Here is a 27,716-nt window from a genome sequence, read left to right as displayed (position 1 = left end):
TTTTTTTTTATTTTTATTTTTTATTATCCTTGCAAAGCCATTATTCTGTTTGTTTGCTAGCAGAGAGCTGAGGGTTAGCACTGTTTTATGCATCAGCAAAGGGTGTAGATTGGAAATGTGCTCATTCTGGTACTGCATGATTAAAGAGTAGGATGCAGGCAGCATTGCAGCCACCGCTCCGAGCGTGTTGCACCTAATAATAACGGTGGGTGACTTTTTTTTTTCTTGGCAGATTAATTGGGGAGGATGGGTAAAGAAAGAGCGCAACACATATCTTGGGTGTAAATAAATGTGACTCCACCTTCTCCATTGTATGATATACATCTTAAACACCTGCTACTTTATCCTAGTGTTTTGGGACACTGTTTATTCTTCCCGTGTTTTTTTTTTTTATGTTTTTTTTTCCCCTTCAGCCGTTGGATTCCTTCAGTAAATAAATTCAAGTGGTGGACAGTCTTTGTCTGTCACTCACAACCTGCGCTGCAGGCACCTGCAGGTTTGGGACCCCCCTCTACACATCATTATTTTTTTTTCCCTTTTTCTTCGAGATGCTGTACTCATCAGTCTCTTTAAGAGCTCACAAAAGTGGTTTCCTGCAAAAATAGCTTGCGCATTATTTCAGAAGGACGTATAAATAATTCACTAGCTGGAACTAATTGATGGTCTATATTCCCTGTGATTTTTTTTTTTCTTTGCTTGAAATAACCAGAAATATTTTTGTCTTTTTTAATTTTTTTATTTTATTTAGATAATGCTTTTGCTGCACTAAAAAAAGATTTTTTTTACAAGCATAAAACATTGTATGTACACATTAGGGAGCAGTTTTATTTATTTATTTTTTGCATAATCAACTTTTTCATGAATACGAGCTGCAGGAAAGGCAGCTGGTAAATATTGCTCTGAATTTAAATGAGCTGGCAAGGCACATATGTACCCTTTAATTAAAAATAAACTGGAATGGAAAAAGCATGCACATTTTTTTACTTTTTATTTATTTTATTTTTTTCCCTGGCTGAATTTTGGCAGTAAAAAATATAGCAGTCCATTTTTGACACTCTGTTAGTTTTATTTAGTATCCATGAATTTTTATAATTTAACAAGCCATGCTGAGGATCTTGCATGAAGAGGCAGTAAATAATTACAATGTGATTTTCGTTGAATTCGCTACAATAAATGATATGATTTTGATGGCTCAAGGCATTTCTGGAGTCACGTGACCCTTAGGCCTCTACCATTGTCACTTTACATTAATGCACACAGAGAGAGTACTCGTTTGTGCTCACAGCCCAAGCACAAAAATGTCAAACTATATGCTTAGATTTCTGCACTGTCGTCAAAAATAATTTGGCCGTTGGTGACAAGTGCTCAGGAATTGCTCTTGCAGTAAAACTAACCTCGTTCTGTGATAGTTTAATCACATGTTGTTTTTGCATTATCTTCAAGTTTTAACTTTTTTTGCAGGAAAAACATTTCTCACATTAATCCTGAAAGTCTGTCACCAAAAAAAAAAAAGATGGGGGGGTTTAATTTGCGATTTTGCCAAGCAAGATAAATCCTTTGGTATTATTTTTAAGCTTCTTTACAACCAGTGTCTGCAAGTGCTTAGTGCAAAGGGTAATTAATAATACTAGTCTGGAATCTAATTCTAAATATTTTTCTCCCCAATAAAGAAATCTTTAAATTAAAAAAGGCCAAAAAAATGTATTTCTCCTATTAAAAAAGCTGACAAACTAATTGTGAATTTATAGGTGCCATTTAGCTGTGGTTGTGTTTAACTGTTTAATTTGAACAGGGCTACAATTTGTGCAGGCTTAGTATAAAACATCAAGGGCATTGGTCTAAGTAAGGTGTACAGCCCACATCCCAGAGGTGCATATTAACGTATGACATTTTCATTGACTGCACAGACAGTCTTGTGTTAACCATAGCAACTGAATGCGTGCATGGTGTAGGAGGGACAGAGTTGGAATTACTTATTACTGTATGCTCCACAGGCCTGATTGGCTGGGGCCTAGGCCACCAGGGGAGCAGCAGACTGCCCTTGTTCTCATGCAAATAAACTTTTTTCTTATATGCGTATTTAGATTTTTTTTTTAATTGGTTATTGAGATTGGCAGATTTGTGGTCTTTGGAGCATACAGTAAAATTGCTCTGGGGGTCATAACTGAAATCATGCTTATTTTAGGGTTTAGCAAGCCTCGGTGCATGCTGGTCCTTATGGTTTGTCTAGAGAAGGCTTACAGACAGTTCAAAGCTTATGTATGCCTTATTTTGAATTAAAGGGTCCTAAACTGCCTCATTGAGGTCCTTGTCAACTTAAAGAAAATTGAAGGCCAAACACTGAAGTCTTCCTATGACATTATTTTGCTTCTGTGTGGTGTAGACAATAATGTTCTATTCAATTAGCATTCCCTTTAATGAAAGGAAAACTGTGACTTTTAGAATTTACTCGTACACACGATCAGTCCAAACCCATGAAAACGGACTGAAGTTCAGTTTCATCGGTTCACCGATGAAGCAGACTGATGGTCTGATGTGCCTACACACCATCAGTTCAAAAATCAATCGAGTCTAACGCGGTGACGTAAAACACAACGACGTGCTGAAAAAAAATTAAGTTCAATGCTTCCAAGCATGCGTCGACTTGATTCTGAGCATGCCCGGGTTTGGAACCGATGCTTTTGCATACTAACCATCGGTTTTGACCTATCGGTCAGGCGTCCATCGGTCCAATTTTAAAGCAAGTTCTCTGTTTCTGGAATGAAGGACTACAGACCGATGGGGCGTACACTTGGTCGGTTTGGACCGATTAACTGAACTTCAGTCCATTTTCATCGGTTTGGACTGATCGTGTGAGGCCTTAGAGTACAAATCTATAGGTTAGGCGTAACTTGACCAAATACTTTAGAATGACTGTAGGGTTCATTGAGATGATCAGCAGCTCGTAAAATGAGTTGTATCAATGGTGGTCCCACCAGCAGCTCATACCCTCTCATTGCTCTTTTGCTGCTTCATTCTTCCAGTGGGAAAGAAGAAAAATATCCAGGAGTTTAGGACAGTGTTTCTTCACAACCTTTTTCAGTCAATGCACCTTTTAAAATTCTGCACATGGCAAGGCACCCCATTCTAAAATGTTAAAAACAAAACTAATAGTTTTACATAACACAGCACCATCCGATCAGGTAAGACATCCAACCTTAAAGGTGATTTATTCTTCCAAAGCAAAACACGCCTTTGCACACAGGTATTGACTAGTATTCCAATGTTTCTCAGCTATGTGACCCCAGTGCTGACTGAAAGAGGCAAGGGAGGGGCAAATAAGGATGCTGTGCAGGCACCCGATGTCCACCTTGTCAACCAATGTCATTGGTGGTTAGTAGGCCAGCGAATGCAAGGTTGTAATGGTGCACAATGAAAACCTGTGGTTTTATGTAACTAAAAGGCAGGCTTGATCCACCCTCTGGTTTGCTTACAATTTTTAGTACATTTTTAGGAATTTTGCCAAGGCACCACTGAAGACACCCCAGGGTGCCTGGGTACCTCTGGTTGAAAAAGGCTGGCTTAGGTTCTGTAGAAGCTGTGACTCGCTTGCCTCCTTCCCATGTGTACAATGCTGGTGCTTAAGGATTGGCTGGCAAGGGTGGGCAGAGAGTTTTCAAACCTCTGGAATCTCCAATTTGGGACTTGGGAGCTTTTGCCATTCCAACATTCTTTGCTCTGGATAGTTGCATAGAGGATAAGGGGATTAAAGGGAAGCTTATTCTATTGCTTTACTTCTCTGTGTTCTGCAAAACCAGTTTGCCATTTTCAAGAAGACGGTACCGAGGGAATGTATAACTGAAGCAGAAAGTTGGAGGCCTAGCAAATGTTCAAGGAAGTGGGAAGAGTAGGTAGAATATATTGGTGGCATTGCAATGGGTTATGGGTCTTTTCTGACTGCCCAGTAGATTCAGAGGAGGGTTGAGTCAAAGAGAAGACTTATAGGAAAGAGTGGGATGGCCATTGAAGAACATGTAATCTTAGGAACAAGTTTTCCCACCTAGCCTCTAATATGGCAGGGCAGCTGCCACAGTAGCTTGGGGAGGTGGGAGTCTCTGAAGTTAAGCAAATTATAAAAGTCTTCAGAAACTATTTGTAAATAGTATATATGACAGAAGGTCACTGACTCTTTGCATGTATGGAAATCTGCCTTGATATAGGATCATATTTGAAATCAAGTCTGATTCTAGGATTTAGCAAGCTTTGGTGCATGCTGGTACTTCTGGTTTGTCTGTAATTAAGGGCCTTTGGGCTTCTCAAAACCATTTTATTTGTAGATGGAATTAAAAACCTTACCCTGTCTTATTGGAGTCGTTAGCACCTATAGACTTTCAAGGTAGTCCAGGTAAAAGACAAAATTATGTATTATAGCAAATGAACAGCAGCTCACATGTTTAATTTTTTTTAGTAGTTCTATTGTGAAACTGATGTTTTTCTACAGTAGAAGACACTGGAGCCTTCCCATAAGTGTTCTGCCTCAGTTTTGTGTGGCCATAATGGTATGTCCCACCTGGTGTATCTACTTTATGTCCATTTTGGTGAGTTAGAGGTCTCAAGGAAAGACATTTATTAGGTGATTTTAAAAAGTGGAGAACAGCTGTTAAGTATGGATGATCCACTGTTTGTTTGATGTTTTTACAGGAGGGGCAGTGAACTAAATGCATGACAAAGCCCCCAACCTCACAAAGTTTGATAAAACAATGGCCAATCTCATATTCGCCTAAGATTTAAAGCCCCAGCACTAGGATATTAGCAACCCCCTCTTCTACCCCTCTCTAACCAACCACTGGTATGAAAAACATACCTATCTAAATGCCCATTTGACTTGCCTAAAGCCATGGTCATGTGATCATTTTTCTCTCTTCTTTTTATGTCCTGGGGTCTTTCTTTGGGTGTACACATCACTGCCTGCCTAATGTGGATATCCTCTATTGGGGGAGGCGACAATTGCAGATACCTGGTTTTCTCTCATAGGCTCCAGAGGCAGGAGAACTTGTGGGGGCAGTGAACAGACCTGTGCCCAAGCAGTAACAATCCAAATTTTCATTGCACATGCTTCTGGAGAAAGCTCTAGTGTATTGGATGCTATAGCAACCACCAGCTGGGGACTGGATCATAAAGCCACAATGAAGATATTTGCTAGCACACCACGGATCTTCAAGTTGAGTCCAAATGGTTTTTATTGAAGCATAATCACATCACAAAGAAGACGAAGTCACACAGGACCCGTTTGTCAGGCTTTTGCCCAAGAAGATCACGAGTAGGGAAACATATCTCGTCCCCAGGGCAGGAAATTAGCTTGGCTCATAGAGGAAACTGTAAGTTCCATTACACTGCAGGGTGGCTTTGAAGTGGTGTTTGGAATCAAGAGGACTAAGGTAACTGATGTACAATTTTTTTCCCCTGGAGTTATGCTTTAAATAATAACCGGATCCACCGATATTTATTGGATTACTAATTATTCAAGAATACGTTTCTGCATCTCACAATTTAAAACAAAATTTCGAAATTTCACAGGATTGGATAATATGTATGTTTACTGGCCATTTATTTTCTGACTGGAGTTCTTTGTTAGGACTAGAAAAGGTCATCCTACAGCTCGTAGAACCTCTGTATACCTAGAATGCACCTACTTTTGTAGAGGAATTTGTTTTTACATTAGACATCACGCCCCCAACCCCCTCCAAATCATGTCTTCTTTTTCTTTTCCCATTGGACTTATATTAAAGCTTGTGTGATGAGCATTTGTGGTGTTGCCTGGCAACCGGTAAGGTCATTATTTGTGGATATAACCAGAGCCTCCTCTGTGTCTCCTTATGGAACAATGCCTTCAGAAGAATGAAGCATCTATATTTTTTATTAAATAGTCTAATAGGAGCCGTATTTTGGTAGATAATTTCTTAGGAAGCTTATATTATACAGGTATTTGTAATGTGCTATTGTTGATTAACTGTATATAAGAAGAATTTTCACTTTAAGACAGAGCTGTTTACTTCCTTCTAAGAGTGGGATTTATCAAAAATTGCTTTTTTCCTAGTGACCGATCAACCGCAGAGCTTAGTTTTGATTTTTGTTGCAATTGTAGAGAGGAAAGAACTTGCTGTTTTTTTTTTGTTTTTTTTTGGACTGAACTACAAATGTAAGCTCATATCCCAGAGAGAACCATTAGTTTATCGGGTTTCGTGAAGTCACCTTAAAGGCTAAGCTCACCTTTTCAGACAGAATGTCACTTTTCTTAATAAATAGAATTATTTTCTAATGCATTTTCTGCCCAAGCCATCACAATATTATTCACTAAATTACCCAGTCCATGGTTGTTTTGAATCTTCACCTCTTGTTTCAAAATTTAAAAAATTGCTTTCTGAATTCATCACTTCCTGTGTCTTCATGTGACCGTCCAGGAAACTCCATATTCCATCATGCGCTACCTTAGTGCATAGCAGAGTAGGATGTGTTTACTCCGCTGGATCACACCCCCCTTATTGCTATACCACCTCTTTTTTCCACCCCCTTTCCTACTTGTTCCTTTAAGGCACAGGTGTCAAACACAAGGCTGCTGGAGAGCTCCAGCACTCCTCTGATTCTACTCCAGACCCTTACTTTCTGCTTTCAAGCATTGCATCCAGTTTCTTCTCAGCAGCAGCCATACGGAAAGGGGGGTGCACTGTGATGTAAGGGAGATTGGGGGACTCCACTTCTGATGGTGGGGTGGCTTTTGACATCTAATGTAAACGGGAGGGGATGCGCTGGACATCTAATCTTACAGATACAACTGGCCCTTTTCAGGGTAATCATAATGCTGATGCGGCCCACAATGAAATTGAGTTTGACACCCCTGCTTTAAGGGGACCATGCACAGTACAAACCGCTACCATCAGCTGCGTAGTACAGGGGCCTGCCTGATTTGATATAAATTGAATAGAATATTCAGGTGGGTCCTCCTATGACATAGTTTTGGTAAATTTAAAGAAATTGTAAAGGGATTGCACCATCAGATTGCCAGTTGTATGGCCTGCTTTATATAAGTACATGGGAGGAGACACTCATCGTTCTTGTGCACACACATCGATTTTACTTTCAGGCCCCATTCACACCTAGCCTAGTGGGTGCACATATTTTTGGGCGATTTTTTCCCAGGAACACTCAGAAGGCAGTCCATTGGTTTAGGTGAGCTGCCCTACAAACAGCAAAGTAGCTCATTGGACATTTTGGTGCGTTACAGTTTTAATTTTTTTTTACTGTGCATTTTGCCGCGTTTGTTCATTTATGCGGCAAAATTTGCTTTTATGTGTGGATTCATGTTAACAAATAATGGCACCAAAAGCGCAGTTAGTGATTTTTAGGTGTATAAAGGTGCCCATACACTATACAATCTAATTGTATAATCCCCTTAGATTTACCAAAACTATATAAAAAGAGGACACACCTTTGATGTTAGAACTAAAGGAGCTTTACTGTTATATTGCATAGTGTATGGTGAGCTTTACAGACTCCTGGGGACACAGGTCTCTTGTTTTTTCACAGCTCTGCTCCACATAGGCTGTTATGTGATCGCTCAGCTCCTGCACAGTCTGCCAAATGAATGATCTGTGCAAGACGAAGTTAAGATGCAATACAATCGATCAGCAGAGGAAGACGCTGGCTGTATTTTCAGGGAGAACGATACTCACTGACGATTTCTACATTTGCTGCCACCCACCTCTGCAGTTAATCTCCTGGAGGGGTAGAGCAGGTGTAGGGTGTGTGTTTAGGAGGTCAGCTGCTGAAGTACGTCGTCCTAACAGTTTTCACGTCCCACGGGACGCATAGCAGGAAGTAATGGAGAAGTTTTCTATAGGAGACACTGGAGGCTGAGGTTATGCCTTTCTTTTGTGCAACAGAGGTACATTAATGGTATATTGGTACATGGTGATGCTGGAATTTAAATAAAAAGGTGAACTTAGCTTTAAAGGTGGGTCAATTATTTGCCAAAGCAGCAGCCAGCTGTTTTGTAGAATTGGCCTCAAGGCACTGTAGTCCGATCTCAAGGAAATACTTAATGTGTAGTCTTTCTAGCATTTCTACTGTAAAATAAATGTGAGGTTGGGGTTTGTCGGGTCATCACTTGATAGATTTAAGCAAACCTGATAGTAAATTTAAAATAATGGACTTACCCACCCCATGCTTGTGCCAGTAACTCCTCAGTGCCTCAACCTACCTTTAGCACTGCATACCCCTCCCATCCCCAAAATGTCTGACAATTACCCAGTGTTGGGAAATTAGATTCTCTGTCACCTATATACAATGCTGGGGTTTGCTGATCGGATTTACAGGCCTTTAAGCACTGCATTGTGTGGAGGCACAAGGCATGTCATTTGCTTTCTTATACCTGAAAGTACTCCAGTGCAATTGGAACAGAGGGTTTTGGCACTTATGGTAGTTTTAGCCATTGACTAAGCATAGGTTTATTTTGAATGGTAGGCCAGCAGCCTGTCTAGATATTTGTAGGAAAAAGGGACTTCCCTGTTATGACCAGCCAGCATATGGCACTCAGGGTTTACTTGCACTAAAGTTTGGGCTGCAGTGCTTTTGGAGTTGTTCTCTGAGGGTCAGTTAACAGATGATTAAGCTGTTTTTGAATGCACCTGAACAGAACTTGAAGATGGTGTGCATGGTTCACTTTGAATGCCTTAATAGCTTATTGACTCTGTGTGGAAGAAAAATGACCTTGTGCCCATAAAATACACATGCGCATCCTATTGCCTGTCCTCCTCATAGTGCAGTCCAGGGTATAAGCATGGACAATTCATTAGTAAAGTATTTCTACTGCTCACCATCCACTATCCCAGGGGTGGCCAACCAGCGGAGCCCTCTGATATGGCCCTGGACCTCCTGCTCTGGGATGACAGGTTGGCAAGCCCAGATCACGGTTTGCCGACCCACCATCCCAGAGCAGCAGTTTTATGAATGAAGCCGCTGGTAGAGGAAACAATCACTGAGCCATAGACTTCTGTTATTACCTGCGGGTCTGTTGCGCTTTCAGAAAGTGCGTCACACCTGCAGGATATAATAGAAGTTTACGGCAAAGTACAGCTAACCTGCAGAAAATCCACAGGTGCACTGCGCTGCACCCACGGTTTGGGAAAATCGCAGTGCATCAGTGTGAAAGCAGTCTTAGGCCCCTTTCACATGATCAGTCCGACCCAATCGGACTAAATATTCACCTCTATGGAACAGCAGATGTAAACAGACTTGTGTCTGTTTACACCCTCCTACCTAAAAAATAAGTAGAAAGGAATCTGCCCCCTTCCGTCTGGACAAATCGGATTGGATCAGAGGGCCCATAGAGTAGAGTGGGCTGTGTCCGAGGACACAGACCTGTCATCCTCCCGTTCCGGTCATTGTGGCCCGCGACCAGTTACCAATTCGCTTAAGTGGCCCTCGCTCTTCAAAAGGTTGGGCACCCCTGCACTATCCCATTACTAGAAAACTTTAAGGTAATACTTGGCTGTATTTAGTGTAATAAGTATCGTAGCTCCTTCTTCAAACAATATTGTGTTTTTAAAGGTAGTTAAAAGGACCTATCCCTCCCCCCTTGGCATCCTGATAAAGTTTGCAATAGTGTTCCCACCCCTCAGGTGCAGACAAGAAGATACGATTGTTTGCATCCAATGAATGGGTATTCTGTGATCGGATAGGTGAGGGGTAGTTGAATTAGTGATGTTTTCTTATAACTGTATGTACCCTAAATTGACAAGTAGGCAGGAGTTGTTCCTTAAAGAAGACCTGAGCCGTTGAATCTGTGCCCAAAAAAAAAGCAGTCGGAGGGCAAAAACCAAGTCACCGATATTGTATGTAGGCTCCCTGCAACGGGTCTTTTCCTCATTGCCAACTTACCATTTCTTTTGTTTCTGTGTGTGGATGCAGTAATCTTAAGAGACAGGACTTTGCTTTCTAATGTCAGAGCCACCACTTTGATGACTGGAGGAAGAATAATAAAGAAGGCATTAGGAGGGGTGGGAGAAGCACAGATCCACAGAATGGGTGAAGTAGGGAGAACCTCCTTGGGTACATCTTCATTATCAGCAAGGAGAACAGTGAACAATAACACTGTAGTGACATTAAATTCGATTCCATATCTCGTGGGACTAGCAGTCAATACCACAATGCCTTCGATGACTCACTGCAGATATGCAGCTATAAAGCTTCCAATCAAGAGTACCTAAGCACAGGAAGTAAAATACAATTTTTCAAAGGGATTCAAGACAAAATGTAGACTTTTTAAGCTACTGCTTAGGTGCAATTAACATTTTTTGATGCTCCCTATAAGATAGCAAGTATTAACTTTTGGGTTCATTTTCACTTTAAATGAAAGCCCCAGCTGTGTGCATAGTAGCCAGTGTATTAAGGTCACACAAAGGAGGAATCACCCCTTTTTTTATGTACATTTACTGGTGTAGACATTGTATAATACATCACTCTCTAATGGAGTGACAACGTGTGTGGGGTCAGGAAGTTAAAAAAGTTGTTATGCAACATAAGTACACCTTGTCATGACAACGCTCAATAATTTATGGAAATCTATTCCCAACTGCAAGGCCTTGGGCTCCCTGCCCTCCTCCTCTACTTATCCTCTCTGCATTGCTAATTCTTTAGCACTCACAATTCTCCCCAAGTTCCCTGCTGCTGTGGCTCTATAGAAAACTTATTCAGCCTCAAACAGCCCTTGATGAGTCACGCTTTGGGAAAGAAGAGACATTTCAAGCAGTTGTGTGTTTTCCAACACCTTCTCTTTTTTTTTGGCATACCAGACTGCTTTAGGACCTAAGGGGACTCCGGACAAAGATCACACAGTACTTCCCCTCGCCTTTCTTAAACATGGCTTCCTGTTTTAATTGCTAACAAACTGCTTTTGGTATAGTATCTAATATTTGAGATTAGTAAATGTAGCACTACCCCCGAAGGAGCTGCTGGTTTGTTTTGGGTGGCACGTTACCTCATGGCTCTTCCGCCGTCTTAGGGGTGTATGGTGCATATAGCAGTAGTAAAGGAATGTCTAAGACAGGTGTCTTTTGCTGTGCTCTTTATTACCCAGCCGGATAAAATCAATAAAACTTGTGGTGAAAGGAGAAGAATAGCAAATTCAGGCGTAGCAATAGGGAAACAGTCCTGCTCCCACGTGTAACACTTCTTGCGCCACTCCCGCTTGAGTGGGAATAGTGTACCTGGACAGGCCTCTCTCACTGACCTGGCAGCCAGAGTATCGCTCCAACTTTTAAAAGTCTCTGCCACAGACCCTCCTGGAATGAACTGGAACCTTTTGGGAGAAGTCTCTGCCACAGACCCTCCTGGAATGGATTCAGAGAGAAACCTCTGCCACAGGCCCTCCTGATTGTGGTCACAGAGATGAACCTCCTTGGCAGTATTACACCTGCATCTCCTTCAAGTTACTGTCAGGTACCGACTGACAGGTGACCAGCCTCTCAGTGTCCGGATACCTCGATCCCCGGTGGTTTGTCGAGACCCTATTGGATCGCTAGCCTCTCATTGGCTCTCCTCAGATGGACTCCCCACCGAACAGCTATACCGCTTGGGATCTTCAGGATTGGGAACCCAGTCGACCACTGGGCTCCCTGCCACAGCTCAATCGTTCCGGACCAACATGGTCCAGGAACCCAGTAACTCCGCGTGGCACGCACACCCCGGCCCGGTAGGCCATAACGCCGGGGCGCCGTGGTGCAGACACCCTAAAGGTGGATGCCGCACTCCGAAGAAGACCCAGAATTAATGGCGTCTGCCCCATAAATACCCTCCCCCAGCATGCACAGCGAGGCACAACCCTCCTGATTGGCTGCTGGGGAAGAGCACCCAAGTCTTGACTCTACTGCTGCCACCTACTGTCCCAGGGTGGGAAGAACACCCCAGCAACAACAGAATAAGCCCACAGCACAGCCAAGCTGAGACAGAGACCCAAATTTAAACACATTAACCAGATCAGAGTTTAACTAACACTCTGATCTCCCTCTAAATTTAAATAGCACCGGTACTTTGAAGTAACCAGGCGCTACATAAAAACACTTTGGATTTGCTAGGACACTATAGCTCATAAATTGAGAAATATTATTAAAAAGGTTTCCTGGAGCACCAGAGGTCTGAGAAATGATCTCCCTATTTAAAGGGGTTGTAAAGGTACAATTTTTTTCCCTAAATAGCTTCCTTTACCTCAGTGCAGTCCTCCTTCACTTACCTCATCCTTTGATTTTGCTTTTAAATGTTTTTATTTCTTCTGAGAAATCCTCACTTCCTGTTCTTCTGTCTGTAACTCCACACAGTAATGTGAGGCTTTCTCCCTGGTGTGGAGTGTCGTGCTCGCCCCCTCCCTTAAACTACGGGAGAGTCAGGGCGCTCTCTACGTTGCAGATAGAGAAATGAGCTGTGTGTTAGTGAGCATCCTGACTCTCCTGTAGTCCAAGGGAGGGGGCGAGCACAACACTCCACACCAGGGAGAAAGCCTTGCATTACTGTGTGGAGTGACAGACAGAAGAACAGGAAGTGAGGATTTCTCAGAAGAAATAAGGACATTTAAAAGCAAAATGGAAGGATGAGGTAAGTGAAGGAGGACTGCACTAAGGTAAAGGAAGCTATTTAGGAAAACAAGAGTGTACCTTTACAACCCCTTTAAGCTCTAGTATTTGCAAGTTTGGATGGGCCCCATCTCCTGGAGGGGCAGAAGGAATGCTTTTTTTTTTATTTTTTTTTTTTAAAGAGTCATCGGTAAAGGGAAGATTTGTTGATTGTTTTGGACAAAATAGGGAATTTATCCCAGGCTTTTATTTCTGTCTGTGCCCCTGCTGGGTGGAGTCACTGGGGTTGATTTGATAAAAAATGGTAGTGCAGCAGTGCATGGTAGCCAATCAGCTTCTAACTTCAGCTTGTTTAATTAAAATGATACTTTACAGTAGGTTCACGTTTAAAAAAATTAAAATAAACATGTCATACTTACCTCCACTGTGCAGTTCGTTTTGCACAGAGTGACCCCGAACATCCTCTTCTGTGATCCCACGGTGGCTCTCTCGGCTCCTCCCCACAATAGATAACCTCCTCTGGGAAACTCTCTCCCAGGGGGGTTACCTTGCAGGCGCACTCTCGTGTCATACACTGGGCGTACATAGCCGCCGACTCGTCCCCGGCGGCCACGTCATTGGATTTGATTGACAGCAGCGGGAGCCAATGGCTGCGCTAACAATCTATCCAATGACGAGCTGAGAAGCCGTGGGGAGAGTGATGCAGGATCGCGCCCACGGAAGTTCAGAGCTCAGGTAAGTAAAACGGGGGCTCAGGGGGCCGGATAGTGCAAGGTGTTTTTTCACATATTTGCATAGGATACGTTAAGGTGAAAAAACTTGAGGCTCTACAACCCCTTTAAGCTTTCACAACAAAACCTGCTGATTGTTTTTTTATCTTTTGAACTCTCCAGTTTTAGTAATTCCAACCCGCTATCTCTGTTTATTCTGGTGATCATTGTCACCAGGACTGAAAGTGAGGGAAAATCCAACATTTTGAGTTGCCAATAAAACAGGAATGAATGTGGAATCTTCCAACGGGGACACTGGTAGTTCTGGTACCCACTGTCTACAAGGGGGGTTTCCTTACTTTGAAGTGGTTTCCTCTAACTTCTCTGTGTGTTTGCAGGAAATGTGAAGGGAAATCTCCCCAATGGATTACGGATCAAAATAAACATGAAAGGGTTTTCAGTATTCCCTACTCTATTCTAAATGTAAAAATAGGCTTTAGGTAAAAAATCCCCCCCCCCCCCCCCCCCCCCGTTTCCGTACAAAAGCAATTAATAGTCCAGCAAAACAATATATAAAATAAATATCACTGGAATTGTTTTGTCCTTTTCATTTCAATCCCATATGATTTTGTATTATCTAATATGGTAGAGAAGGTTTGATACTTCCCGTTCTGTTACTGTTTTGCCCAGTGATGTATTTAAAGCTGAAATCCAGGCATATATGAATGAATGAGACAAACGAAGGCACCTCTGTGTACATTTAAAAACAAATATATTGTATCTAGTGCCAGTATCTGAGTTTGACTCCTTATCAGTCTCTTGTTATCCTCTGTGAAACAACACTCTGGGGAAGAGAGGGGCAGCACAGCACTGGTAGCCAATCAGGCGTGCTGCATGAACTTGTGTTGCAAGGTAGAAACTGATGGGAAGAAAAAGCAGAGAGATGACCTGATCTGTAGTGATGAGTTCTTGTGTGTTCAAACTAGGTTCGAAAGCCACGTTAGCAAGCGTGCCAATAAAACTCGCCCTCTATAGGTCAATCGTCTGAGGCCAGGGCATCACATACAGGGGTTGGACAAAAATATGGAAACACTACATGATTTGTAGGTGATAAAGTGATGACATGATTAGCGTTGAAAGCAGAAGTGATGCAAGACTCTTTTGCTTCCGCTGTGTAATGAGACACCTACTTAACAGGCGGGAAGCCTGACTTCCGTCATTCACTGCATGCGCTGCTAATAATACGGAGTCACGTCAGAGCTTACAGAGTTTAAAAGAGGGCAAATTTCTGGTTCCTCTGCGACAGATGTTGCCAATTTATTTGCGGTGGCGCGAGGTACAGTATCAAAGGATATGACGGCATATACGGTTTCCGGGAAAACATCGTCTGATAAGCATAAGTGTGGTCAACATTATTATGACCTAGATTTTTGCATGAAGGGTGGCATCAGTTTCCATTATCCACCATCCAAGACTTTTATATTTGTCAATTTCCGGTAGAATTCTAGCCGCCTTTAATGACCACAGCAGTCCAACATCGTATTAGATAACAATTTTGTTATTTTACCATACTTGTTTTCAGTGGCAGCTGGTGCTCCATCGGTCGGGTGTAACGCGGCAGACAGACCTGATCACAGACATCCCGCACCCTCCGTTGCTCGAGCCCACCACGTCACACTAAGCCTCCCCCCATTGTTTGAGCCCACCACTGTATACCATACCCACCTCCCGTCTCCTCCATGTCCTTGCTATTGCGTCTCCTCCCAGCCAATGGGATCTTAGGACTCCTGGCCAATGGGGTCTCAGGACCCACTTCCTGACTGGCCGGAGGAGAAACAGGAAGACATTAGTGAATATTAGTTCGCTAATGTCACACAACATGATGGGCTCTGCGCCCTGAGCCCACCCTTTTTGAAGCCTCAGGCTCTAATCATGTGCTCCTGAAAAAAAAAAATTCATTGAAATCCATGCATCTGGCACCATGCAAGTAGACTAGGGTCCGGACGCATGGATTAGGGAGCCGGCTCCCGTGTGCCTCTAATGAGCGCCCGCCACTGCTTGTTTTCATAATTTTTTAAACCCCTATGTGTACGGCTGTGCAGCAAAGAATCGCCCGGGTGCTGATTATTGGCTCATACATGTGACGGATTCCTGGTGGGCTTGCTCATGTGAGTTTAGATCCTAGTTTGAACACATCAAGCGCATCACTGCTCGTCTGTTTTTTTAGTGCTTTTCTAGGCTTGGCCCGCAACTACAGGTGTGACCAGGCGAGCGCGTGTTTCCAGCTCATTTCCACGCATTGCATGTAGGGCAGCTCAATCATTTCAATGGGCTACCCTATGCATGAGAAATATAGAAGAGAAGTCCCTGATTCCAAACACCGCACCAAACCACATGGTGTGGAGTGGGGGTGCCTTTAACATTTGGCACTGGCACATGTCTACTAAATGGCAGCATGATTCTGTGCATTTTGTACAATTTTGCACATGTTCCCAACATGCAGTGGTGTGCACCTAACCTAACAGTCAGCTGGCTGGAGGTGCAGAGCTGACACTATTGTATTCCTCCTATACCACACAATGTGGCTTCTTCCACCTGACTTTGCTTTCTTGCAGAGAGAGACATTTTTGGGATGTAAAACAGCTCCCATATATTTTTAATGCGTGTATTGTGTGTTTCCCTGAAATTCAGCTTTAATACGTATCTGTATTTTGTTTGAAGGGTTTAATGAGTTCAAAAAGAAGGAGGAAAGCTGTATCACAATCTGCATTGTTAACAAGATGATTCTTTACAGATTATTACTGAAACACACGTCTCCAATCCTACTTCAGGGAGACAGGGAGCACTCGAGCAGGAAATTGGTACCTCTCCATCTCTGGGCTGAACCTTGCTGCCTCTCTTTAATTTCATTTGATCATTTAACTCGTCACCTTCCAGATAAATGTGCCATCCTTCCCTCTGGCATCAACGCCAGCTAATGATCATTTTTCAGAGTTATAGATCTTTGTCTAGATTTTCTCATCTTCAGTAAATACATGGCCGTTGGCCATAAGACTCAAAGACATTTGCTGTATGGAAAAAAAATAAAAAATCACAAAGTCGTTATATATTATATAGAGATCAGAAATAGTCACAAATCATTCTTCATCCAAAGCCATTTTCCTGATTGGTTTATAATAGGTTGACATGAAGATGTAGTTTATCAACACTTTATTATGTAAAAGTTCTTTTTTTTCTATATTGCATGTCAAAAGATTAAGCATTTATTATTTATGAGTTTAGGTAACACGGGTTTGTAAATCAGTTTCTGTTCTATGTAAATCTGATGTAAGAAATACTTTTGGTAATTTAACCAGTGACTAGCCAAGTTTTTGTGCAGAGGATCAATTGCACAGCCACTGAAAAGAATATTTAATTAGGTGATGCAATGTATAGCTCAATAGCCTGTAGAGGCATTGCAATAGAAGTGTAATAAATGCTATTTAAAGTGAACCTGTGGCAAGGTTACAGACACACAAGTATTTAGGTATACGTAACAAGAAGTTAATGAGCTTGGAAACGGGCCTTAACTGACCTCTGTAGCTGCAGGCACTGGGGAGCAATTTTAAAGTTCACAGCAGAAGCATTGTGGTTGTTAAAATTGTTCCCTTGGCAGCTCCGCTTCCCCCTGATTGACTCAGCAGTGCAGAGTGGACTCCTCAACCTTGGCAATAATTTGGCAGATCAGCTCTCCTTGCACCCCAATCCCAGCAGTGACTCAGCAGCTCAGCTCTCCTTGCACCCCACTCCCAGCAGTGACTCTGCAGCTTAGCTCGGCTCTTCTTTGAACCCCACTCCCAGCAGTGACTCTGCAGCTTATCTTGGCTCTTCTTTGCACCCCACTCCTAGTAGTGATCCAGCAGCTAAGCTCTCCCTGCACCCCACTCCTAGCAGTGATCCAGCAGCTCAGCTCTCACTGCACCCCAGTCCCAGCAGTGATCCAGCAGTTCATCTCTCACTGCACCCCACTCCCAGTGGTGATCCAGCAGCTCAGCTCTTTGCATCTCATTCCTAGCAGTGACTCGGCAGCTTAGCTTTCCTAGCATCCCCCTTACAGCAGTTACTCAGCACTTACTCGGCACTTAAGCTCCTGCTGCTCCCCTTCCTAGAGACCCTGTTCTGCCCTGTTTTGATATTGGAAAGCTGCTAAATTACTCATAGAAGGGAGAAGCAGCTGGGTTGCCGAGTCACTGCTAGGGGGAAGAAGGGTAAGCAGAGCAGCTCAGATAACTCAAATGACCTTAGTGCTTTTGCACTTGAGGATGATTTGCTCCACTTTGCCTGCAGCAACCGAGATCATTGGGAGCTTGTTTTAAAGCTTGATTGCTTTTTATGAATATATAAATACTTGATCCTTAATAGCCTGGTTAATAGTTCACTTTTACCTTCCTTACATTATCAGCATTTGTAAGTTCAATGCACGTTCAGGTTTCCTTTATGTCCGGTGTAATTTCTTCACAGGACTTTTCCTTAAGGCAAGTGCAAGCTCTGTGTTGGAGATGAACAGCCTTGGTTGAATTACTGTGTGATTTACAGTACTTACCTGCTGACATTTCTGTTCTTGGGGCATTGCAGACGGTGACTAGGCACTTTGTCAATACTGTATATCACTGCTGCTTAAGCTTTTGCAGATATAGCAAGCTGCTAGCCAACTAAAATAAAATGGTAAATGTGGGATAGAATCAGACCCAGAGAGCAGATTTTCTGTCTGCCTATCTTGTCTCCTCTGTCTGCCTTATCTTCAGTATAAGGTATCTATATTATTATGGCCACTTTTGTCAGCGGATATCAGCCCAACCTTCCCACCCATCTATTTCATCTATCCCAACCACTCATCCATTTCATCCATTCCACCCATCCATCCATCTGTCTATTAATTCCATTCCTTTCATCCATCCATCAATCACGTGTTGCAAAAACTATACTTTCTTCTTAAGCTGAACAATTGGTGATCATATCCATATTGGGAATCCAATAAGGCTGCTACGCTACATTTCTGGCTTTACTTGCTCTTGTTAATGTGTTGCTCCTAATTCAAAAAAACATCTGTGACAGATTGAGTTCTGTTAGTGACTTTTGTGCCAAATTCAGGTAGTCCTAATCAGGTCCACTTCTACGTTTTAGCGAAAACATATTGCCAAATTCAAAATAAAATACAGTCTATATTTTTCGAAAATGGACCTAATTAAGACCAACTTTTTTTTGTCTACAGAGACAGATTTTGCAAAAGAGTCTCATGCGTTTTAAAAGTGGCGCCGCAATTACCAAATTCAAGTATAAGCTCTAGACAGGTGAATACATTTGGAACACGCTGCACCACTTTTACAATGCATGCATAACACTTTTGAAAAATCTTTTTGTGCCAGTCTTTGTCTTTATGAATTCCAGGGAAGTTTTCTTCCTTATATGTCAGCCTGATCTGCTTAAAGTAAATCCATCTTGTCAACAGATGGTAATGGCTTAAAAAAAATCTTGTTTCTGTGCATACTTTGTATAAATGTATGAATGCAGACACAGACATATTTGCTCAATACATATGCAGGCTCTTCTTCCTCTAGTGTTGTACCATGTATATCCTTTTTTTCTTTCCATGCAAATCTACTGGTTTTATCAGACTGGTTCAAAAGACCAGACCCCTGGGGCAGACATATCCTAAATACGTTGGAGGGAGAATTTCTTGTTGCCCATAGAAACAAACCAGAATTCTTGATTCCTTCTTTGATTTATTGCTGTAAGCAATAAGAAATAAAAATGTTCCCCTTTCCTTTCATACATTGGACTTTGTGTGTCTCATTTAGGAAATTTGCTGTCTCTAGTGCATGATGGAGAACTTTTTGAAAATCAGTGGCGGCTGGTGATCAATATTTTTATTTTGTTGGGGGGGCAGCAATAAAACCTCCTCCATCACTCGCTATTGTCACACAACTGGGTAGGCTCAGAGCACAGTGCTCTTTGCCCAAGACCACCCTTTTTTGAAGCCAGCATCTTGCATGTAGATAAGGGGAACAGATTAATGGATTAAGGGTGCGGCACTCTTGCATTACGGGCCGCCACTGATGAAGATTTGTATGAATTCACAATATGAAGCAGCAAATTTAAAAAATAAGAAAAAACTTTATCAGAAAATCTTATTTTACCATTATAATTGAAAATATATATTCACTTGAGGTTAATATTGCATACATTGCATCACAGCAAAGTAAAAAAATTGACATTTAGGTCTTCACAGGTTGTGTGTTTATTGGAGAAAGTCTCTGGTTATAATCTTGAAAATACCGCAGTGAAGAACGTATGGAGCTATCCAAGACGTATTTTATTTATCTTTGAATTTTCTCCACAGCAACCACAACTTGAAAGGAAAGACAGCCAAAACAGCTCCCAGCACAGTGTATCGAGTCACCACAGTGGGCACACAGCGTCCCCATTGCGCAGTGCCCCTCTTGTCCCTGACTACCCATCCACTGAGGCACCACCGGTAGACCAAGTTGACGGTTCAGGACAGAAAAAGCCTGATCCATTTAAAATCTGGGCTCAGTCCAGGAGCATGTATGAAAGCAGACGTGAGTATTACCTTCTATACATAAACCTCATCAAAAAATATAACTTTTGTAGTTCTATGTTTATGTTTTTTTAATATCAATCTTTGTCTATCTATTTGTATACCATGTATATTTTTATGTTTCAGTAAAGTACATTTTTTATTTTTCAATTGTTTTGTACTGTGCCGTTAAAGTCCGACCTGGGGCCACCCTTTGGGTTTCCCTTTCCTTTTTTTGTATTACCTTCTATACAATTGCTGCACTTTGCTTAATATGTTTTCTTTAATGGATAAAAAAGACATTCTTACAATACAGAGGGTTGACTTGGTGCTATGAAGGGCATTATGATAATTCTTCAGGTATGGTGATGGACTTTTAAAGGATGCACTGGACAGCACTAATATTGTCATTGTTAAAGGGCTAGTCCACCCAAAACTGATATTTTAGCTATAGGTGGAACACATTGGGCTGTCATAGCTCATGGGTTTTTATTTCCAATGAATACTCGCAACTGTGAGAGGTCTTGCCATAAGTCTGACACCTGGGCGTTCTGAGTGATCTCTACAAAATTGGCGTGTTCAGCTGTTCCTGTTCTATTTTCCATAATATACAAGACAGAATCCACCAGGGAATGTGGGAACCCCGTATAATTGCCTCAGCAGGTGTGCAAAGCTGCAGAGATCTTACAAATAGAGTCCCAGGAGATATAAGAAACTGTCAGATAATGTAACGTTCCAGTATCTGTCAGTTTTAGATGGACATACCCTTTAATTGTAAGTACAGGTTTGCTTTGATTTAAAAGTGGGTAAAATATGCAATGTGCCTTCATTAGCAGTTGGCTATATGCTTACATCGGATCACATATTGGAAACATGAAATGCCAGATCAATCAGCTGATGTGGGATAAAGAAATGTGTGACAGCATGATAGCAGGTTTTGAACAATTTGGTCCTTCCAGTCTGTTGATGTTCTCGTGGCTTATATATTTATTGAAGAGGATTGTACAAAACTCCAGTCTAAACTGTCTGTTGACCATGTGGTCCTTTTTAATACTGCTGTGCATATGGAGCTTAGATACACAGGCTTAGCAACAAGAGTGAGAGTGGCTTAAAAAATGTTGGCAGCTGTGCCACTGATGACCATCTAATTCTGTAAATCCTACCTCTTCAACAGAGCATTGCAACTGCATTTTCCAACTTGCCCTTAAATTCCTATGGTCTTGCATAAATTTGTGACCAATCCAGTTTCTATTATGGAAAGATCTAGTTGAAGCCCTCTTTTTGGCTGATAAAATTATTGTTCTCGGTACACTCTTGTCTAGGTGCTCCTGGCTTGCCCTCAGAAACGTTGAGGGCATCCAGAATATGTTATGTTATTAGGGGCACCTGTCCATTTTGCATCACGGCTATCACTTCCTTTAATAATACAGCACCGCAACCAAAACCCAAGTCACAGTCATTAAAAGGTCATGTTTCCTTAACCACTTAGGCCCCGGACCATTTTGCCGGTTAAAGACCAGGCCACAATTGCCCGGTCGTGCGACAAGGCTCCCGAACAAAACTAACGTCCTTTTTTTCCCACAAATAGAGCTTTCTTTTGGTAGTATTTGATTACCTCTGAGGCTTTTATTGTTTGCGCTATAAACAAAAATAGAGTGACAATTTTGAAAAAAATGCAATATTGTTTACTTTTTGCTGTAATAAATATCCCCCCAAAAATGTATATAAAAACTGTGAAAATGTCACTGGCAGTAAAGGGGTTAACCACTAGGTGGCGCTGAAGGGGTTAAGTGTGCCTAGGGCTGTGTTCTAACTGTAGGAGGGATGGGCTATGTGTGACAAGACAGTGATCACTGCTTCTGAGTACAGGAAGCTGTGTATACTGTCCTGTCACTAGGAAGACTGGGGAAATGCTTGTTTACAGCATCGTGAAACACGATCGTGGGTATCGAGTCTGCGGGACCCGGGGTTGGAGTCACGGAGCTCACAGCGGGCGCGCGTCCACAATGCCGCAATCTTAAAGGAGACATATATATACATCCTTCTACCTGTCCGTGCCATGCTGTCCACTTTTGTGGGAAAAAATACCAAATAAAAACAATATAGTGTATACAATTGTGACACAAGTCATATTGTAATTGAGTGTTATTAAAAAATTACCTTTCCTTTTCAATCTGTAGCTCTGTAATTCTCAGTAAAATGCAATATGGCTACCTCGAGGTGTTCTGTACAGAACGCCCCCCGAGGTATGTAATTTCCTGTTTGTGTGATTGGCTTACAGATTTTCCCCTGCAACTAAAATGCAATTTCTGGAGAGATATTCTCAATGGGAAATCACATCTAAAGGGATGCAGATACTGCAATTTTCCTCATTAGAGCCCTGTAGGTGCAGCAGCTGATTGATAATTACAAAACCACTCCCATACAGATTCACTTGGACACAGAATCTGCAACAGTTTGTTAAAATCCCTGCAATGTACATAGATCACCCAGAGAGCAATATTGTTTTGTCAACAAAAGTGGAGTTACTCTTTAAGGCGGAGTTCCACCCAATAGTGTAAGCTCTGCTTATCTGCCCCCCCCCTTCTGGTGCCACAATTGTCATCTTTCGGGGGGTACGGGTACCTGTTTTTGACAGGTACCCGTCCACACTTCCGAGACATCTTTTCATTGTGAGATCACTCAAAAGTTTGCCCCCCTCCTTCTCCCGCCGCTGAGCCATTCAGAACACGCAGCGCACTGCGCGTATGCACAGTAAGGAACCGTCTGTGAAGCCTTTCAGCTTCACTGCCAGTTTTAAGTACTAAGAAACATCGACTGGGGTTCTGACATTGCTGGATTTCAGGATAGGTTAAGCACCGTACACACTATCGGACCTTTGTCTGACGGAATTCCATCGGAGTAAAAGAGAAAATGTTCTCTATCTAAACTCTGATGGAATTCATTGGAATATCTGATAGTAAAACTCAGATGGGCATACACACAGACGGAATTTCCGATGTAAAAAGTCCCTCTGACTTTTTCCATTGGAAATTCCGATTGTGTGTACAAGGCATAAGTGTCCCAATATTAAAAATCAGCTACAGTACATGAATTTTTGCTGGGGGGGGGGGGCAGAACTCTGCTTTCAGTTCTGTTACTTTTCCAACCGTGTTAGCTGTCCTTGATCTTGACCACCTGCCCTTCATTCCCTCAGTGCCTCTCCCGCCCCCCCCCCCCTTGCCTTCCTGAAATCCTTGGAAGCAAAGTAGGCAATATATCTGCCTGTGATTACACCTTGTGTTTTTACCAGTTTCAAGAAACAACATAACTTGAAACAACTTATTTACAGCTCCACAGAGAAACCCTTTCACCCAGATTTACATTGTTACCTTATTACTTTAAATATTGTTACATGATTACATTACACCATTGCAGCCTGCCCGAGCCGCACGCTAGCTGAATGCAAATTTGCCTAGAAGCGGTTGTTTTTCCCCCTCGACGCACACTGCAGAGGAGTCCCGCAACGCCAAACTGATTGATGCAAATTTCTTGGAGAAATGACTGCACAGATCAGCATGTATGTAACCTTGACATAACCGTTAAGAGCCCGCTATGTTTTCTAGATAGGAAGCAAATGGACCATCCGCTGTATGTTGTCAGGTTCAGTCACTGTGAACCCATAGAAAACATTTGTGCGCCTATATAGTGATTGGCATGTTCCCATATTTGGCAAACGCACAATAAAATGCCGCTGACCTGCTCATTTTTCAAAGCGGCTGGAATACATCAGCTGTTAAATTTGCTGCATGAGCAGGTGGACTGTGAAATACAGCTGTTGCTCACCGATATCTGGGATGGGCTGCGCCTGAACATTTGTATATGAAATACCAGCTACCAGGAGTTTAAAGGGTGACTACGCTTTTACTATGAACCGCTCATTTACATTTGTCCCTGCAGCTTTTAATAAAAAGCCACAAGGATGTGTTGCCTTTACCAACGCTATCTCCGATTTCAAGCTGCAGGAAGCGCGGCCTCTCAGCGCTGTTTACATTTTTTACGACTGATGTGGGAGCAACTCCTGGCTGATTCTGTTAGAAGATAGGCCTTCTTATTCAAATCAGCACAGAGCCAGGCCCCCACCAATGTTCATTAATGGCAGCCAGGAGCATCTTCCTTACCAGCTGAAGAGGAAGAAGCAGTGGCGGGTGACTGCAGGCCACACTGGCTGGATCTCAGCTTCTTCAGAAAATGTAATGCATCCTATTGGCTTGTTATCAGAGGCTGCAGGCAAGTGTGTGAATACATGACTCATGGTTGAAACTCATGACTGGCCATGACAATTTAAAGTGAGCCTTTCGGTAACTACTTTACTAGTCTGAATAAATTCATGACGTGACACAATATACAACAGAATCCTTGTTTTTGTTCCTTCTGTTTTATAAAAGAGCTGGATACATACCTAACGCGCAGGACATAACTGGATTTTAACATTCATGGGTAATAACACCAGGGGTCGTTGATCCAGGGAATATCCAATTGGATCATGCTTTACTGTTTGTTTTGTTTTGCCTTCATCTGCAACAACTGTGGGTAAAGGATTGTATATATGGAGTTTTTCAACTTGACTAAATATTTGCCCAATACGTCTTTAACGTGCCATGACTTCTTAGGCCTGAGCCAAGAAAATCTCATTGGAGGTTCCCCTGTTCTCTTTTATGTATGATGTGCTGTCAATCAGACATCATGAAGTGGAGGTGGTTGGCACAGACAGAAAATGTTCCTTTTTATAGGAAAAGCAGGCTGAAGTATCCATTAACGTGGTTGTTAAGCCACTCTAATCTGTACACACCATCAGCACTGCCTCCTATTGTAGTATCCCCCTCTGTGTGTGATTTATAAAAAATGAATGCTGCAAATACCTAATTTCACTGCTGAGATTGCGATCACGTGACTGGCCAGCTTTCTCCTTTCCTCCTCTGAGAGATGCAGCGGGCGGGGCTGATATTCCTCTGCTGATGTCAGCCTGGGAGGGGAGGAGGAGGAGAGAGCTGGCTGGTCATGTGATCGCAATCTTGGCTCTTAAATTAGGTACTTACAGCATTTATATTTATAAATAATTCACAGAGGGGGACACTGCAATAGGAGGCAGTGCTGATGGTATATACAGGTTAGTGTTATGAGAGCAACGGGAGAGGGGGGGAGGCGTCTCACATACAGACAGGGAGGAGAGGGGGAGGAGGAAACAGGAGCAGAGAGGAGAGCAGATAGCAGGCTGCTGATGACAGAGGCAAGAAAATAGGGTGACCACGTGTCCCGGATTGCCCGGGACAGTCCCGCATTTTGCAGGTCTGTCCCGGGCACCTTCATTCCAAGACAATACAGTGTCCCGGAATGAAACTGACACAGCCAACCCCCCGGGCCAATCTGATGCCCCCAAAGGCCGTCACATCACTGCTTTACTCACTGACAGTACTTGCCCTGGCTGGGAATACCTGGAGGAGCACAATCCCTGCCCCCTGCTTGTGATTGAAGCAATCATAAATCCCGCCACTTGTGTCCAATCACTGTGCTGTGAATTCGTTACAGCACAAGCTGATTTTTGAAAAGGGGGGTGTCCCTGAATGGTAGTTTGGAAATGTGGTCACCCTACACGCAAACTGACCACAGCGTCATGGCTCAGCAGCCATGATACACCATGGTCAGTTTACAGAAGGGTGGGGAGAAACTTGCAGAATCAGCCAGGTTTTTTTTAGGTGTTACAGGGGGCCAAATGACACAGGACAAGCACTGTGTCATATAACATGATTTAAAGGAGCAGGATCCATTTTTTTTTGTGGGTTAACAAACGCTTTAATAAAAATTACTGATTCCAGGAGCTCTTCTGCAATAATGTACTTTATTGTAATCCCAAGAAGAAGCAATTATTATTTTGCTTATGACCACCAGTTATATTGTGCTTAGCCCATCATAGATCGCGTATTACATCAGATATTGTAAACCAATATTCACCGTGTTAGAAGTGGGGCTGGAACAATGACCTAACGGGGGTTCTGTTTTAGTAATTTGCATATAACAGATTTCATTTAAGGCACTTATTCAGGATTTTACATATTCCTGGAAACTGTCAGTGTATCTGGCTGGAGGAGCCCAGTTAGAGAAATGGCAGTTGCTGTACATCAACCAACTGCCAAAAATCAGCTCACAACCAAATTCTGTTATTTTTAATTAAATAAAAGGGAAATAAAAGAATGATCTCTCTCTATATTTTGTCTCTCTGTAAGAGGGAACTATGACAGCCAAGGCATTTTAGTTTAGTGTGGGAAGATCTCAATGCATGAATAAAGCACATTGGATAGTTATTGATGTTTTGCTTAGATTTTATGGGTATTTAATCCTAATTAAGGTAAATTGCCACCCAATTAGGCTAAATAGCTTGGAGAGCAAGAAAAAATTCCATCAATTGCATTATTGACCAGCTGTCTTCAAGTGAAAGTTTTTAGCTTTTTTTTTTTAAAGCTGAACTCCAGCCTTGCCTTTAGTCTTGCGCAGTTGTACCGGCTTCTCTCCTGCGCTGAAATTGATTACTTTGATTTAACGCATGCTGTTTTCATACTGCATCGTTTATTGGCTGGTGGACATCCAGCATTATCTTATCTCTTTCCTGCCCATGCTCCTCCCATTATTCATTATGTGCTTTCATTGCACAGAGAGCTGAAGAGACCCAGCATTAAGGTCACTGGGTTTAAATGAACGTATGTAATGAAAACGTAAACATTTTATATAATTTCTTGTGAAAAAAAAAAAAACATTTTATATAAGCATTTCATTAGCATGTTGAAGTAATAGTCGTTTATAGTAAAAATAAAGTTATTACTGTGGTCTTTAACCACTTAAGCCCCGGACCATTTTGCTAGCCAAAGACCAGGCCACTTTTTGCGTTTCGGCACTGCGTCACTTTAACTGACAATTGCGCGGTTGTGCGACGTAGCTTCCAAACAAAATGTACGTATTTTTTTTCCCGCAAGTGAAGCTTTCTTTTGGTGGTATTTGATCACCTCTGCGGTTTTTATTTTTTGCGCTCTAAACAAAAATAGAGCGACAATTTTGAAAAAAATTCAATATTTTTTACTTTTTGCTCTAATAAATATCCCCCAAAAATATCTAAAAAAACATTTTTTTCCTCAGTTTAGGCCGATACGTATTCTTCTACATATTTTTTGTAAAAAAAATTGCAATAAGCGTTTATTAATTGGTTTGCGCAAAAGTTATAGTGTCTACAAAATAGGGGATAGATTGATGGCATTTTTATTAATAATTTTTTTTTTTTACTAGTAATGCCGGCGATCAGCGATTTTTATCATCACTGCAACATTATGACGGACACATCGGACACTTTTGACACCATTTTGGGACTATTGTAATTTTTACAGCAATCGGTGCTATAACAATGCACTGATTACTGTAAAAATGACACCGGCAGTGAAGGGGTTAACCTGTATGGGGGCGCTGAAGGGGTTAAGTGTGACCTAGGGAGTGCTTCTAACTGTTAGGGGGCGTGGCTTGCCGTAACACATCACTGATCGCTGTTCCCGATGGCAGGGAACAGACGATCAGTGACATGTCACTAGGCAGAATGGGGAGATGTTGTGTTTACACTAACATCTCCCCGTTCTTCAGCTCTGTGCCCTGTTTGCGGTCATCGAGTCCGCGGGTACAGTCACAGCTCGCGACGGGCTGAAGAGGGGGGGGGAGGTTTTAGGGACGGAGAGCTTCTATTTGAGCGTTTTGCAAGCGTTTTATGAGCATTTGTTCTGCTCGAGTCAAGCCTTTCGATTAAAGTCTATG

The 27,716-nt window shown here is 42.3% G+C and overlaps 1 protein-coding gene across 10 annotated transcripts in view; it reads left to right on the top strand.

Moving 5' to 3' along the window:
- MAGI1 (membrane associated guanylate kinase, WW and PDZ domain containing 1) overlaps positions 1-27,716 on the top strand; it is a 693,886-nt gene that overhangs the window by 615,627 nt on the left and 50,543 nt on the right. For all 10 annotated transcript variants that reach the window (XM_040359187.1, XM_040359189.1, XM_040359182.1 and 7 more), the window contains one exon: positions 19,692-19,911. In XM_040359187.1, coding sequence (XP_040215121.1) covers positions 19,692-19,911 — 220 coding nt within the window. The remainder of the gene's footprint in view (positions 1-19,691; positions 19,912-27,716) is intronic.

This window comes from Rana temporaria, chromosome 7 (assembly GCF_905171775.1).
Source record: "Rana temporaria chromosome 7, aRanTem1.1, whole genome shotgun sequence".
Lineage (NCBI taxonomy): Eukaryota > Metazoa > Chordata > Amphibia > Anura > Ranidae > Rana > Rana temporaria.
This window is presented reverse-complemented; position numbering and strand designations above follow the sequence as displayed.